The sequence below is a fragment of the Colobus angolensis genome, unplaced genomic scaffold (assembly GCF_000951035.1).
Source record: "Colobus angolensis palliatus isolate OR3802 unplaced genomic scaffold, Cang.pa_1.0 Scaffold59, whole genome shotgun sequence".
NCBI classification, from domain to species: Eukaryota; Metazoa; Chordata; class Mammalia; order Primates; family Cercopithecidae; genus Colobus; species Colobus angolensis.
Genome location: NW_012119487.1, coordinates 602,258 through 617,809, shown reverse-complemented (window position 1 = coordinate 617,809; position 15,552 = coordinate 602,258). Strand labels below are relative to the sequence as shown.

General features: G+C 37.0%; 1 protein-coding gene across 5 annotated transcripts in view; it reads left to right on the top strand.

The window, feature by feature from the left end:
* The window catches only part of KIFAP3 (kinesin-associated protein 3), a 161,358-nt gene that overhangs the window by 23,135 nt on the left and 122,671 nt on the right, over positions 1–15,552 (top strand). For 4 of the 5 annotated variants that reach the window (XM_011962270.1, XM_011962271.1, XM_011962274.1 and 1 more), the window contains exons 2-3: positions 5,443–5,574; positions 13,986–14,140. In XM_011962270.1, coding sequence (XP_011817660.1) covers positions 5,443–5,574; positions 13,986–14,140 — 287 coding nt within the window. The remainder of the gene's footprint in view (positions 1–5,442; positions 5,575–13,985; positions 14,141–15,552) is intronic. The other variant, XM_011962273.1, reaches the window with a different exon arrangement.

Here is a 15,552-nt window from a genome sequence, read left to right as displayed (position 1 = left end):
AGATAGCAAGAGAAGAAATGAAACTGATACTATTCACAAATTATATATTAATCTGTAGAGAAAACCTAAAATAATGTTCAAGCTATTGGCATTAATATCAAGGTGTTAAACAACAGTTGCAGGATATAACATCTCTATACCTCACACACCCAAATTGAATTTTGATATAGTTGGTTAAATATTGTCAGCAAAAAAGTTATTTACAAATACAAATAGCAATATAAGGTACTTGGGAATAAACCTAATAATAAATGATGGGCATCACCTTTCTATTTATATCATTTCATTAGAAGAAAATTAAATCTTAAGTAGATTTATCATTTTCATGGATAGATGCCTTAATCTGAAAATTCATAATGTCAATCATCCCAAGAGGGATTTTTACTGAATTTGAAACACAATTTTAAATTTTTAAGTGGATGGGCAAAGGTTCCACAATACTGAGAAAAATATGGAAGAGCCAGGTTGGGAACACTTCCCTCAGGTATCGACGTAAAAATAGCTCGGTAAACCAACTGAATAAAATGTAAAAGCCTAGAAATAGACACACATGTGATGTAATCGACTATGGGTTATTCTTACCCACTACAGGGAAAAAACCAACTCACTGTGACAGCAGTATTGCAGTAGAGTAAGAGTTTAGTGATTGCGTGGGTAGCCAAGCAGCAGGGTGGGAGTATTACTCATACAAGCCTCCTGCAAAACTTGGAAGTTAGGGTTTTTCAAGGACAGTTTGGAGGGCAGGGGGCTAGGAAATGGGAGACACTGATTGATTTACTTGGGGATGATATTGTAGCAGGTTTAGGCTATCTTCTTGTGCTGCGTCAGTTCCTGGATGGGGATCACAGAACCAGCTGAATTAGTTCAGTGGGCTGAGTCACAAGTCCAGGTGGAGTCAGTCAGTGGCCAGAATACAAAAGTCTGAAAAATACCTTCAAAAACTAATGTTAGGTTTTGACAATGGTGTTGTTATCTATCAAAGCAATTGGGGAAGATACAAATCTTGTGACCTTTGGAGCAGTAGATTCTTATAGAAAGGCAAACTAGGGAACAATGGCTGGTTATCATTTAACTGCACCTACTGGCTTAGCAAAATTTAGGCCACTCCCGTAATTCTAATCATGTGGCCTTTCATTAGTCTTACAAAGGTGATTTCAGGGCTAGTTTTGGGAAGGGGTTGTTATTTTTGTTTTAGAGTCCGACAGAGGCAGGTAGTATGTGAGGTCAGAAGGAAGATGGAATAAGGTTAGATTTCTCTCACTGTTGTAATTTTTGCAAAGGCGGTTTCATTGCCATTTTTGCAAAGAGGTAATATTGCCAACCAATGGTAAAAAAAAAAAGATTAAATTTTTATTTCTAAGCTGTAAATCACAATGTATCAGTAGGTTGTGAATAGGATAGAGTGCTTTTCACATGATAAGAATAGGCATGATTTCCTGAATTTTTTGTTTGATTTATGTGTGTAGTAGGTACGTACTGGTTCCAGATGAAGAATGTGCTTGACTATGACTTGTACCAATAAAAAAAGCAAAAAAGTTTAAAAGACACAGCAAAACCTGCTGATACAATTCATTGTTTCTATGGAAAAAAGTTAAAATTTATCCCCACAAAATACAAAAGTAATATACAGATAAATCAAAGACAAAAATGTGAAAACTTTAAATATTTAGAACATGGAGGAAATTGACGACCTTGACCACAGCTTTTTTGGTAGAGTAGGAGTAGGGTTTAGAGCCAAAGTCTAATTGGAATGGGTTCACATGTGAGTAGACTAATTAGAATAACTATCAAAACAAAAGAAGTTTTATAAGCCTTGGGTCTATTTTTTTAAAAAAATGAAAAAATGAAACACAAAAGGAGTTTTTAACAATGAAAAGCAGTGTTAATAAGATTAATATCAAGGTGTTAAGCAACAGTGGCATTAAGCAATGTAGGGTTTGGGGGGTTGGGTTTTTTTTTTTTTGCCTTCTAACCTGAGACATTTTCATGTTTATTTGTGGATGGGAATGGACTACTAAATAATTACTGAAGGATGCCTTTGAGTAGGCAAGAAAGGATTATATTTGGTTAGGGTCATTATTTTTTGCCTCTTTGCCCTAGACAATTCTAGTTTTCAGCTGTTCCTCCCCCAGAGCCCCCTCAACCCATCTAATTTAGCATTTGTCCCAGTTTTTTAAAATGTTATGGAGTTATCATTAGTAATTACATTAAAATAAGCTGGGATGGAGGATTTGGTAGATTTCCACTTTGTACTTCAAGCTTCTGCTAGTGTCTTGTCTAGTAGTATATGAGACATATGAGCATTGAATAGATTTCCCCATTAAGCAGCCTATTGTACCATACCCATGCTGTAAACTGTGGAAATGCATACATATGCTCTAACAGTTGGTAGGGTCATTTGGAATTGTGGACACTTATATACTGGGTATTTTTCAAGTAGATGCAGGAAATAGACGCATAGCAATCCTGCCAGAGAGCATATGGAGAGTAGACCAAACATTTCCTACCATGGCTATGTTATTGGCTGTATGGTATAAATCTACAACTTTTTAAAATTTTATTATTTGATACAATTTTATTTTGCAGTAAATCCTTTTGAAAGGAATAATTTTTTTAAAGTACCTATGTAATGAAAAGTTAAGGACTGCATTTTTGGTTTCTCAAGAAAATTGATAATGAATGGGTGGCAACACAAGGTTCATCAGCGTTTATTATCTTTCTTAAGGATCACAATAATATCTCTAACCACAGGAAATCTAAGAACATAAGGATGTACTTCAGAAGTTAATAATTAAGAACACTGTTCCAAAAGGTGAGAGTTTATCACATGCAGTTATAGAAGGTATATTTTATATTACTCTGTGAAGCATAACTTCTCATTGAGATTAAAAGAAAATTATTTTTCTAAGTAAATTTAGCACACTGTTGGTTCTAGTTTTCTTATTCATGTACAAAAACAAAGTGAAACAGCTGTTATTGAGAAGGCTCTGTTAGTAGAAGAAATTTGCAACCAGCTAAAAGATGTCAATTTAACACTGGTGTCATAGGATGCTTCAAATAGAAATTCATTAATTTCTAATAATGGCTTAAATTTTTTTCATCTAATTAATGGAATTCAGGTAGAACATTTGGAAATTAATTCTCCCAATAGTTAAATATCTGACATCATTGTGAATACTATTCAACTTGAAAGTTCAGCATTTAAGGTAAAATGATAGTTTCACCCCTACTAGATTACTACCCTTAAGCCTCTTCTGTTAAAAAAAAAAAAAAGAAAAAAAAAAAACTATAGCTGTCATTCTCTCTTTCTATATTATTTAGTACAAATAGAAAAATATCTGAATGTATATGTTTACCAATAACAAGTGATTACTTCTTGTAAGTTTTTGAATTTATTTTTTCTTTGCTCATTTCTGTTTTAGTTTTTCTATAATAAACATAAGTTGATTTTGTGATAAATTTTAATTAATTTACTCCTCTAAAGCACACATACACAGCAAAAACAAGGCAAACAAAAACTAAAAAGGAGTGGTGAGGTGTTTCATTTTTTTTCCTTTTTAATTATTTGATTCCTTTAAGGAAAGGCAAGATATGAGACCACAGAGGACAAGAATTATGCAATTCCTCCAGCTGCCAATATGTGGAAGACCCATTTTAGAGTGGTAATAGGAGGCTAGTCTAAGGATCTGCATTTATATTTTATCCTTATTCTTTTCTTCCCTTAACTGGATACAGTTATAAAAAGTCCAGTACTGGGATTGCTTTTCATGTTATCAGGAAGGAAGTAACTAGTTTGCCTTATGTAATTAACATAGTTTCTTATGTAGTTAAGATAGTGATGCTACATTATATCTGTTTTTCAACTTTCCTTAGATCTTTTGATTCCTGTGACTTACATAGCTTTTGTACATTTATCCATTTATCTTACCTTTTGGAATCTGTACCATTCTTTTAAATGTATGTTTATATCTCATTTCCTAATTCCTCGATTTTTGCTGGCCTGCCTGGCTTCTGTTTTCATTCTTTACTTGTCCTATATGTCTTACTATCACTTTAGTTGCTGACCTACCTAGACTCTATGCTTTAGTATACTGAATTTCCTACCCTATCACTATGCTTGACTGTTAATCATTACCCTAATACTCACTGCAGATGCATCTCCTTTTCATAAGGAATTCTGGTGAACAGATCAGTTAAAAATTACTTTGAAAATGTGCATAATTTATCAGAGTATTATTTCCAACTGAAAGAAAAGCTTTGAGTTTCTAATTACTGGAATTAAATTTAAGGTGTTGTCATATTTTTGTTTTTTCTTATCAGGCTAGAAGACCACACTAGTCAGCTAGCTGCTAGCTAGTACTAAGAATGAGAGATTTTACTTGTTTCTGTTGCTTAATCTCTTCCAGCACAACCAACTTTATTGCCTTCTAAAATGGCCAAGTGGCAAATAGTGATTAATTCGTCATTGGTTTACTGCAATTAAGAATTCATTTTGCGACTTCATGGGCTTGAAGAAAGAGTATATACAACCTTTCCATAGAACCCACTATTGACACTATAAGAGATATGTGACTATACAACCTACCTCACCTGTAAATGCTTTTTTGTTATGTAATTTGGGTGTGATTCAGTGATTTTGTTTAGGTACTAATGCTGCAACTTGTACAATGATACATGACATATATTGTAATATATAATTTCTTCCTGTCTTTTGGTCCAGTTTATGGGGTAATTAATGGGCAGGTTGACCTTTTTTTTTTTTTTTTTTTTTTTTAATAGAGACAGAGTTTTGTTCTATTGCTCAGGCTGGAGTGCAATGGCACCATCAGAGGGCTCAAGTGATCCTCCCTCCTCAGCCTGTGATTGTCTAGGACTACAGGCATCTGCCACTATGCCCCACTAGTTTTTAAATTTTTTGTAGAAAACAGTGTTTTACCTGGGCTGCTCTCAAACTACTGACCTAAAGGATTTCTCCCATGCTGGTCTCCCAAGTCCCTGGGATTACAGGTGTGAGCCATCATGTCTGGCCTGACCTTTTCTTTTAACATAAATTTTAAGACAGTTGTCTTTGGTTTTGAATAACTGACTTTTAGTTGAGGTCATTCTCTCCAAAGCCATCTTAATTGTTTATGTTTCATTCTCTTGCTCCTATGCATGATCCTTTGGTAAATGTATTTTTTTCCTAGGTAGAGCTATTTATAAAGATACTTTATGCATGACAAAGATATATATATATATACACACACACACACACACACACACATACACACACATATATATATTAGTTAGAGAAAAAGAGTTATCTCTAATCCCAAGTCAAGAGTAATCTGATTCAAATTCACATGTTAATCCAACCCATATGTTATAGACCTAAACATAGACAAAAACCATGGCCACTTTGAGAGTTTTAATCTGGTATGTCATTTCAATTTTGTATTATAGGAAAGTTAAAGGAGGGAATATTGATGTACATCCATCAGAAAAAGCACTCATTGTTCAATATGAAGTGGAAGCCACCATTCTTGGAGAAATGGGGGACCCCATGTTGGGAGAACGAAAAGAATGTCAAAAAATGTAAGTTCTTTATTTGTGTACATTTTGAAATTAGTGAACATTATATAAACTTTATACAAATCTGATATTATTTTGATCTGCGTAGGTGATTAATTATGGCATTCTTCCAGGCATACTTCATCTTAGTGAAGGAGAGATTATATTAAACTATAAATATGGAGTATATTAATCCTAGAAAAAGTAAGATTTTTGTAAGCTTAATAGGAACCTGTTGTAACATATATATTCTAATTTATCCCATTTAGAAAATGAATATAATAGATTATGTAAACTACTAACTTGTGAAATCAACCATAAAAGATGCATTTCATGTTTCTTTTTTTTTTTTAATTTTACTGTAAGTCCTGGGATTCATGTGCAGAATGTGAAGGTTTGTTACATAGGTATACATGTGCCATGGTGGTTTGCTGCACCTATTAACCCGTTATTTAGGTTTTAAGCCCTACATGCATTAGGTATTTGTCCTAATGCTCTCCCTCCCCCTACCCCCCTACCTCCTGACAGGCCCTGATGGGTGATGTTCCCTTCCCTGTGTCCGTGTGTTCTCATTGTTCAATCCCCATTTATGAGTGAGAACATGTGGCGTTTGGTTTTCTGTTCCTGTGTTAGTTTGCTGAGAATGATGGCTTCTAGCTTCATCTGTCTCCCTGCAAAGGACATGAACTCATTCTTCTTATGGCTATATATTATTCCGTGATGTATATGTGCCACATTTTCTTTATCCAGTCTATCATTGATGGACATTTGGGTTGGTTCCAAGTCTTTGCTATTGTAAATAGTGCTGTAATAAACCTATGTGTGAATGTGTCTTTGTAGTAGAATGATTTATAATCCTTTGGGTATATGCCCAGTAATGGGATTGCTGGGTCAAATGGTATTTCTGGTTCTAGATCCTTGAAGAATAACCACACCGTCTTCCACAATGGTTAAACCAATTCCAATTTCACCACAGCCTGAGCAGCATCTGTTGTTCCTGACTTTTTAATAATCACCATTCTCACTGGCATGAGATGGTATCTCATTGTGGTTTTGATTTGCATTTCTCTAGTGACCAATAATGATGAGCTTTTTTTCATGTGTTTCTTGACCACATAAATGTCTTCTTTTGAGAAGTGTCTGTTCATATCCTTTACCCACTATTTGATGGGGTTGTTTGTTTTTTCTCTTGTACATTTGTTTAAGTTCCTTGTAGATTCTGGATATTAGTCCTTTGTCAGATGGGTAGATAGAAAAATTTTCTCCCATTCTGTAGGTTTCCTGTTCACTCTGATGATAGTTTCTTTTGCTGTGCAGAGGCTCTTTAGTTTAAATAGATCCCATTTGTCAATTTTGGCTTTTGTTGCAATTGCTTTTGGTGTTTTAGTCATGAAGTCCTTGTCCTTGCCTGTGTCCTGAATGGTATTGCCTAGGTTTTCTTCTAGGGTTTTTATGGCTTTGGGTTTTACATTTAAGTCTTTAATCCATCTTGAGTTAACATTTGTATAAGGTGTAAGGAAGGGGTCCAGTTTCTGTTTTCTACAAGTGGCTAGCCGGTTTTCCCAGCAGCATTTATTAAATAGGAAATCCTTTCCCCATTGCTTGTTTTTGTCAGGTTTGTCAAAGGTTAGATGGTTGTAGATGTGTGGTGTTATATCTGAGTCTCTGTTCTGTTCTATTGGTCTATGTCCCTGTTATGATACCAGTACCATGCTGTTTTAGTTACTGTAGCCTTGTAGTATAGTTTGAAGTCAGGTAGCATGATGCCTCCAGCTTTTTTTTTTTCTTAGAATTGTCTTGGCTATACAGGCTCATTTTTGGTTCTGTATGAAATTTAAAGTACTTTTTCGTAATTCTGTGAAAAAAATCAATGTTAACTTGATGGGAATAGCATTGAATCTGTAAACCTTGAGCAGTATGGCCATTATTATGATATTGATTCTTCCTATCCATGAGCATAGGATGTTTTTACATTTGTCTGTGTTCTCTTATTTCCTTGAGCAACGGTTTGTAGTTCTCCTTGAAGAGGTCCTTCACCTCCCTTGTAAGTTGTATTCCTAGGTGTTTTATTTTCTCTGTAGCAGTTGTGAATGGGAGTTCACTCATGATTTGGCTCTCTGCTTGTCTATTGTTGGTGTATAGGATTGCTTGTGATTTTTGTACTTGGATTTTGTACACTAAGAATTTGCTGAAGTTGCTTATCAGCTTAAGGAGTTTATAGGCTGACACGATGGGGTTTTCTAAATATACAATCATGTCATCTGCAAACAGATATATTTTGACTTCCTCACTTTCTATTTGAATACCCTTTACTTCTTTCTCTTGCCTCATTGCCTTGGCCAGAACTTCCAATACTGTGTTGAATAGGAGTGGTGAGAGAGGGCATCCTTGTCTTGTGATGGTTTGCAAAGGGAATCCTTCCAGCTTTTGTCCATTCAATATAGTATTGGCTATGTGTTTGTCATAAATAGCTCTTATTATTTTGAGATATGTTCCATCAATACCTAGTTTATTGAGAGTGTTTAACATAAAAAGATGTTGAATTTTTTCAAAGGCCTTTTCTGCATCTATTGAGAAAATCATATTTTGAAAATCATATTGAGAAAATCAAGTCTTAGTTTTTGTCCTTGGTTCTGTTTATGTGATGGATTACTTTTATTGATTTGCATATGTTAAATCAGCCTTGCATCCCAGGGATGAAGCTGACTTGATCATGGTGGTTAAGCTTTTTGATATGCTGCTGTATTCAGCTTGCCAGTATTTTATTGATGATTTTCACATTGATGTTCATCAGGGAAATTGCCCTGAAATTTTCTTTTTTGTGTGTGTGTCGCTGCCAGGTTTTGGTATCAGGATGATGCTGGCCTCATAAAATGAGTTGGGGGGAGTCCCTCTTTTTCTCTTGCTTAGAATAGTTTCAGAACGAATGGTGCCCGCTCCGCAGTGTACCTCTGGTAGAATTCTGCTGTGAATGCATCTGTTCTTGGCCTTTTTTTGGGGGGGGGGGGGGGGGGGTTGGTAGGCTATTAATTACTTCCTCAATTTCAGAACTTGTTATTGGACTATTCAGGCATTCAACGTCTTCCTGGTTTAGTCTTGGGAGGGTGTATGTATCCAGGAATTTATTCGTTTCTTATAGATTTTCTGCTTTATTTGCTTCAAGGCGTTTGTAGTATTCTCTGATGGCAGTTTGTATTTCTGTAGGATCAGTGGTGGTATCCCCTTTACCTTATTTTATTGTGTCAATTTGATTTTTCTCTCTTCTTTATTAGTCTAGCTAGCAGTCTATTTTGTTAATTTTTTAAAAAAATAGCTCCTGGATTCATTGATTTTTGAAAGAGTTTTTTGTCTCTATCTCCTTCGTTTCTGCTCTGATCTTAGTTATTTCTTGTCTTCTGCTAGCTTTTGACTTTGTTTGCTCTTGCTTCTCTAGTTCTTTTAATTTTGACGTTAGGGTGTCAATTTCAGATCTTTCCACCTTTCTGATGTGGGCATTTAGTGCTATAAATTTCCCTCTACACGCTCCTTAAGCTGTGTCCCAGAGATTCTGGTACGTTGTCTCTTTGTTCTTATTGGTTTCAAAGAACTTCTTTACTTCTGCCTTAATTTCGTTATTTACCCAGGAGTCATTCAGGACCAGATTGTTCAGTTTCCATGTAGTTATGCGGTTTTGAGTGAGTTTCTTAATCCTAAATTCTAATTTGATTGCACTGTAGCTTGAGAGACTATTTCTTATGATTTCTGTTCTTTTGCATTTGCTGAGGATTATTTTACTTCCAATTATGTGGTCGATTTTAGAGTAAGTGCCACGGGGCACTTAGAAAAATATATATTCTGTTTATTTGGGGTGGAGAGTTCTGTAGATGTCAATTAGGTCCACTTGATCCAGAGCTGAGTTCAAGTCCTGAATATCCGTGTTAATTTTCTGTCTTGTTGATCTGTCTGTTATTGACAGTGGGGTATTAAAGTCTCCCACTATTATTGTGTGGGAGTCTAAGTCTCTTTGTAGGTCTCTAAGAACTTGTTTTGTGAATCTGGGTGGTCCTGTATTGGATGCATATATATTTAGGAGAGTTAGGTCTTTTTGTTGCATTGAACCCTTTACCGTATGTAATGCCCTTCTTCGTCTTTTTTGATCTTTGTTGGTTTAAAGTCTGTTTTATCAGAGACTAGAATTGCAATCCCTGCTTTTTTTCTTTTTCTTTTTTTTCCATTTGCTTGGTAAATAGTCCTCCATTCCTTTATTTTGAGCCTAAGTGTGTCTTTGCATGTGAAATGGGTCTCCTCAATACAGCACACCAATGGGTCTTGACTCTATCCAGTTTGCCAGTCTGTGTCTTTCAATGGAGGCATTTAGCCCTTTCACATTTAAGGTTAACATTGTTATGTGTGAATTTGATCCTGTCATCATGCTGGTAGCTGGTTATTTTGCACATTAGTTGATGTAGTTTCTTCACAGTGTCATTGGTCTTTATATTTTGGTATGTTTTTGCATTTGGCTAGTACCAGTTTTTCCTTTCTGTATTTAGTGCTTCCTTCAGGAGCTCTTGTAAAGCAGGCCTGGTGGTGACAGAATCCCTCAGCATTTGCTTGTCTGGAAAGATTTTTATTTCTCCTTTGCTTATGAAGCTTAGTTTGGCTGGATATGAAATTTTGTGTTGAAAATTATTTTCCCTAAGAATGTTGAATATTGACCCCTACTCTATTCTGGCTTGTAGAGTTTCTGCAGAGAGATCTGCTGTTAGTCTGATGGGCTTCCCTTTGTAGGTGACCTGACCTTTCTCTCTGGCTGCCCTTAACATTTTTTTCCTTTGTTTCAACCTTGGAGAATCTGATGATTATGTGTCTTGGGACTGATCTTCTCAAGGAGTATCTTAGTGGTGTTCTCTGCATTTCCTGAATTTGAATGTTGGCCTGTCTTGCTAGGCTGGGGAGGCTCTCCTAGATAATACCCTGAAGGGTGTTTTCCAACTTGGTTCCATTCTCCCTGTAACTTTCAGTTACACCAATCAATCATAGGTTTGGCCTTTTCACATAGTCCCATATTTCTTGGAGGCTTTGTTTGTTCCTTTTCATTCTTTTTTCTCTAATCTTGTCTTCGTGCCTTGTTTCAGCAAGGTGATCTTCAGTCTCTGATATTCTTTCTTCTGCTTGATTGATTTGGCTATTGATACTTGTGTATGCTTCATGAAGTTTTCATGCTGTGTTTTTCAGCTCCATCAAGTCATTTATGTTTTGTTTAAACTGGTTATTCTAGTTAGCAGTTCCTGTAACCTTTTATCAAGGTTCTTAGCTTCCTTGCATTGGGTTAGAACATGCTACTTTAGCTAAGAAGAGTTTGTTATTACCCACCTTCTGATGCCTACTTCTGTCATTTCATCAATCTCATTCTCCATCCAGTTTTGTGCCCTTGCTGGAGAGGACTTGCGATCATTTGGAGAAGAGGCATTCTGGTTTTTGGAATTTTCAGCGTTTTTGTGCTGGTTTTTCCTCATCTTCATGGATTTATCCTTTGATCTTTGAGGCTGATGACCCTTGGATGGGGTTTTTGTTGGGGGGTGTTTTTTGTTGATGTTGTTGTTGTTGCTCTCTGTTTGTTAGTTTGTCTTCCAACAGCCAGGTCTGTCTTCTGCAGGTCTGCTGAAGTTTGCTGGAATTCCACTCTAGACCACTTTCGCCTGGAGGCTGCAGAACAGCAAATATTGCTGCCTGCTCCTTCCCCTGGAAGCTTCGTCTGATGCCAGCCAGAGTTCTCCTATATGAGATGTCTGTCAACCCCTGTTGGGAGGTCTCTCCCACTCAGGAGGCACAGGGGTCAGGGACCCACTTGAGGAGGTCGTCTGTCCCTTAGCAGAGCTGATGTGCTGTGGTGGGAGAGTTCCCCTTGTCAGGATTAGCTGCTCTCATCAGAGCCAGCAGGCAGGAAAGATTAAGTCCGCTGAAGCTGTGCCCACAGCCACCCCTCCTGCCAGGTTCTCTGTCCCAGAGAGATGAGTTTTATCTGTAAGCCCCTAAGGCTGCTGCATTTCCTTTATAGAGGCCCTGCCCAGTGAGGAGGCATCTAAAGAAGCACTTTGCCCAGTGCTTCTACCCAGTCTAAACCTCCCAGTCTCCTTAGCACTGTCCAGGGAAAACTGCCTACTACAGCCTCACTGATGGCAGGCCACCCTCCCCTCACCAAGCTTGATCATCCCAGGTCAACTCCAGACTGCTGTACTGGCAGTGAGAATTTCAAGCCAGTGGTTCATAGCTTACTGGGCTCCATGAGAGTAGGACTCACTGAGTGAGACCATGTGACTCCTTGGCTTCAACTCCCTTTCCAGGGGAGTGAACAGTTCTGTCTTGCTGGGGTTCCAGGCACCACTGGGGTATGAAAAAAAATTCCTGCAGCTAGCTCAGTGCCTACCCAAACAGCCGCCTGGTTTTGGGCTTGAAATCCAGGGCTCAGGTGGTATTGGCTCACGAAGGATCTCCTGATCTGTGGACTGCAAAAACTGTGGGAAAAGCATAGCACCCGGGCTGGGTAGAACAGTCCCTCACACCTTCCCTTGGCTGAGGGAGGGATGTCCCCCGGCTCTTTGCACTTCTTGGGTGAAGTGATGTCCCCCCACCCCGCTTCTGCTCACTCTCCATGGGTTGTACCCACTGCCTAACCAGTCCCAATGTGTTGAACTGGGTACCTCAGTTGGAAATGTAGAAATCACCCACCTTTTGTGTTGGTCTCACTTGGAGCTGCACACTGGGGCTGTTTCTCTTCAGCCATCTTGAACCCTCCTCATGCCTCTAGATATCTACCCAAATGAGTTGAAAACATGTTCACACAAAAAGCTGCACTTGAATGTTTATAGCAGTTTTACTCATAATTGCAAACAATTGGAAGCAAACTAGAGGTCTTTTTAGAGTTTTTCTCTGTATTGACCTTTCTTTCTCTCTATGCCTTCTGATATGCAGCTAAGACTATATAAAAATATAATAAAATTAAAGGACTTACAAGGTAGAAACCAAAAATAACCCAAATAAGTTAAAGAAGAAATAAAGGGACAGAATATTGCTAGAGTTCTTCTTGTAAACATTAGAAACCACTCTAACAAATTTAAACAGAAAAGGAATTTATTAAAAGCGGTTACATAGCTTGTAGAACCCCAGGATAACCAGATTTGGGGTTGAATATATAGCTGGGAATAATATCTAAGTCATTCTGCTGGAATGGTTTCAGGAGAAATCATCTGTGTATGAATAATAAGCTTACAGGACATTGCTCTGAGATCTCCACTCCTGCTCCTTCTAATTCTTTGATGTCTTCCAACAAAAAATTAGCCATCTTTAACACAAAATAATTCTACACAGTGGCTGCTTGCTTATTTTTCTCTTTTTGAAAAGAAGCTTGCATGGGAGCATCTGCTTGACAGTCTTTTGCCACCAGGTTGACTCTTCACTTTGAATCTAATTTTATGTCTTTATACCTCTTCCTGGTACCCTGAATCCATGTAACTAGGCAATTGTTTCCAAACTCTTAATAATGGTTTCTTAATGGGTTCCCAGTGAATCTCCTGGGCTAACTTTAAAAAGAGGGAGGTGTTAGCTTATTATTGTTAATGCACTAACCTAAGTATAAAATGTATTCATTTGTTCCTCAAAATTCCTCATATAGATCTTAAAGTGGATCTCACTTTTTTTTTTTTTGAGACAGAGTCTCCCCCTGTCACCCAAGCTGGAGTACAATGGTGCGATCTTGGCTCACTGCAACCTCTGCCTCCCAAGTTCAAACAATTTTCCTGCTTCAACCTCCTGAGTAGCTGGGATTACAGGCGCACACCACCACACCCGGCAAATTTTTTGTATCTTTAGTAGAGACGGGGTTTCACCATATTGGCCAGGCTGGTCTCGAACTCCTGACCTTATGAGCCCCCCGCCTCAGCCTCCCAAAGTGCTGGAATTACAGGTGTAAACCACTGTGCCCAGCCGGATTTCACTTTGTTTTGCTTTTACTTTCTATGTAATTACCACCAGAGCAACTGAATCTGAACATATCAATATTGTTTCTTGTCCCTATCTGAAAAAAAGTTAGGATTTGTGGGTATGGTCAAGAAAATGATTTATTTATGAAGTTATGGATTCTTACATTTGATAATGCTAAAGACTTTATATATTTTATATCAGAAATACCATTTTAAAACAGAATCTCTTAATATGCTGTCATGCCTAGAGAGTTGGAAGAAGATTTTATGTTCCTTTTGTTATTTTGTTTGTCTAGCTCACAGAAAATCACTGCCTTGTATTTTTGTGAGCCTAATTATATCTAATACTTTATTTTACTAAGAGTCTATGGCCAGATTCTCTATAATAATTTATAACCTAGAAATTATTTTAAAGTAGTAGTATTGCAGTTATTACTTTTATAATATGTGAGTTGAAAATTTCTGTCATACTTACAGCATTCGACTTAAGAGTCTCAATGCCAACACAGATATAACTTCCCTGGCAAGGAAGGTGGTTGAAGAATGTAAACTCATTCATCCTTCAAAACTAAATGAGGTAGAACAGCTGTTGTACTATCTACAGAACCGCCGTGATTCATTGTCAGGAAAAGGTAAGTAGTAGAATTCTTGGTTTCCTAATGCAGATCCAAAGTTGTTTATAGTTTTTCAAACAACTATAAACAAAAGTTTATCAAACTATTAATATTTGATGTTGGGTAGGTTTTTTTCACCAGTGCTATGAATGAGTAAACAACAAAAAATAAACATTAATTGCTTTCATGGTAGGCTTTATATTAGATGCTTCCACATAAAATGGTCTAATTCTTTTTTCATGTTTTGTGTATGTACACATATACTGAAGTAAGAATAAAAAAGGAAATGTCTGTCATATTGATTCTAGAATAATAAAAGGAGAGAATTTGGGGCAGAAAACCTATTTTCACTGCACCAACTAGACTGATACTTTATAAGCTTCTTTTTTATATTTGTTTGTCATTTGGATGGATTATGTAAGTGTTAAAATATATATCATATGCCTTAGACTATCCAGCGGATATAACTTTCATGAATTTTTTTTATTTCCTTTTTTTTTTGCAGCAGCAGCAGCAGCAAGAAAAAGGTTTAATTTGGGGGTCACCAAACTAGGAGATGAGAGAAAACCTCAAATCCATCTCCCTGTGAGAAGTTTGGGGCTAGAGTTTTTAAGGATTTTGGATTGGGCTGGAGTATGGAGATTGTTGATTGCTCAAAGAGTGTAAGGTGAAGCAGTGGGACAGGATGATGAAGAAGCTGTATTCTCATGCTGATTTCTTTATGAGGGTCTTCCGACTGGCTGGCGTCAGCTGTTTCACTGCAACTCAGGGTCTGAAAAACATTTTAAATGATCCTTAAGCAAAATCCTTATGATTCTTAATATCAGAGATCCTGTCTGTAAGAACAATGGGGATGTAAATGGTCAGTATGTAGTGCTATGTGACTTTAGCAGCAAGGAAATGAGCCAAAGTGCAGCCTAACTAATGCTTAGTTATAACTATATTTCTGTCTGGAACAGAGTTCAAGTTAGAAAAATGGAAGAAAATTTTGCAAATGTTAGTTTGAAGACTTGTAGCCAGGAAAGAATTCAGGCTTAGTTCAAATTGTAGAAAACAATAAAAACCCAAAAATAATAGACAAGGCTAGAATCTAGTAACAGGTATACTATCGTTTCTTTTGAAACAAAATTTTTATCTCTAGTATGCCATTTCTACCAAAGGCAAATTATAGTAGGACCAATTTATTTCCAAAATAAGTCTTATTATACTTGGCCTATTTGCATAAAGTATGGCAAGAATATTCATTGGCCATATAGGCTCTTTTAAGTTGACTTTGCAGGAACTTTTCCATAAGGAATCTTAGTTTAGACTTTTTGAAAGCCTCAAGGTTAGCTAAACCAAGGATTTATCCGTGCCTGCAGACACCTGTATGAATTGGGTGAACTCATTTCTTGTGGAGGTCCCAAAATAACTTGAGGTTTCTGGATCTG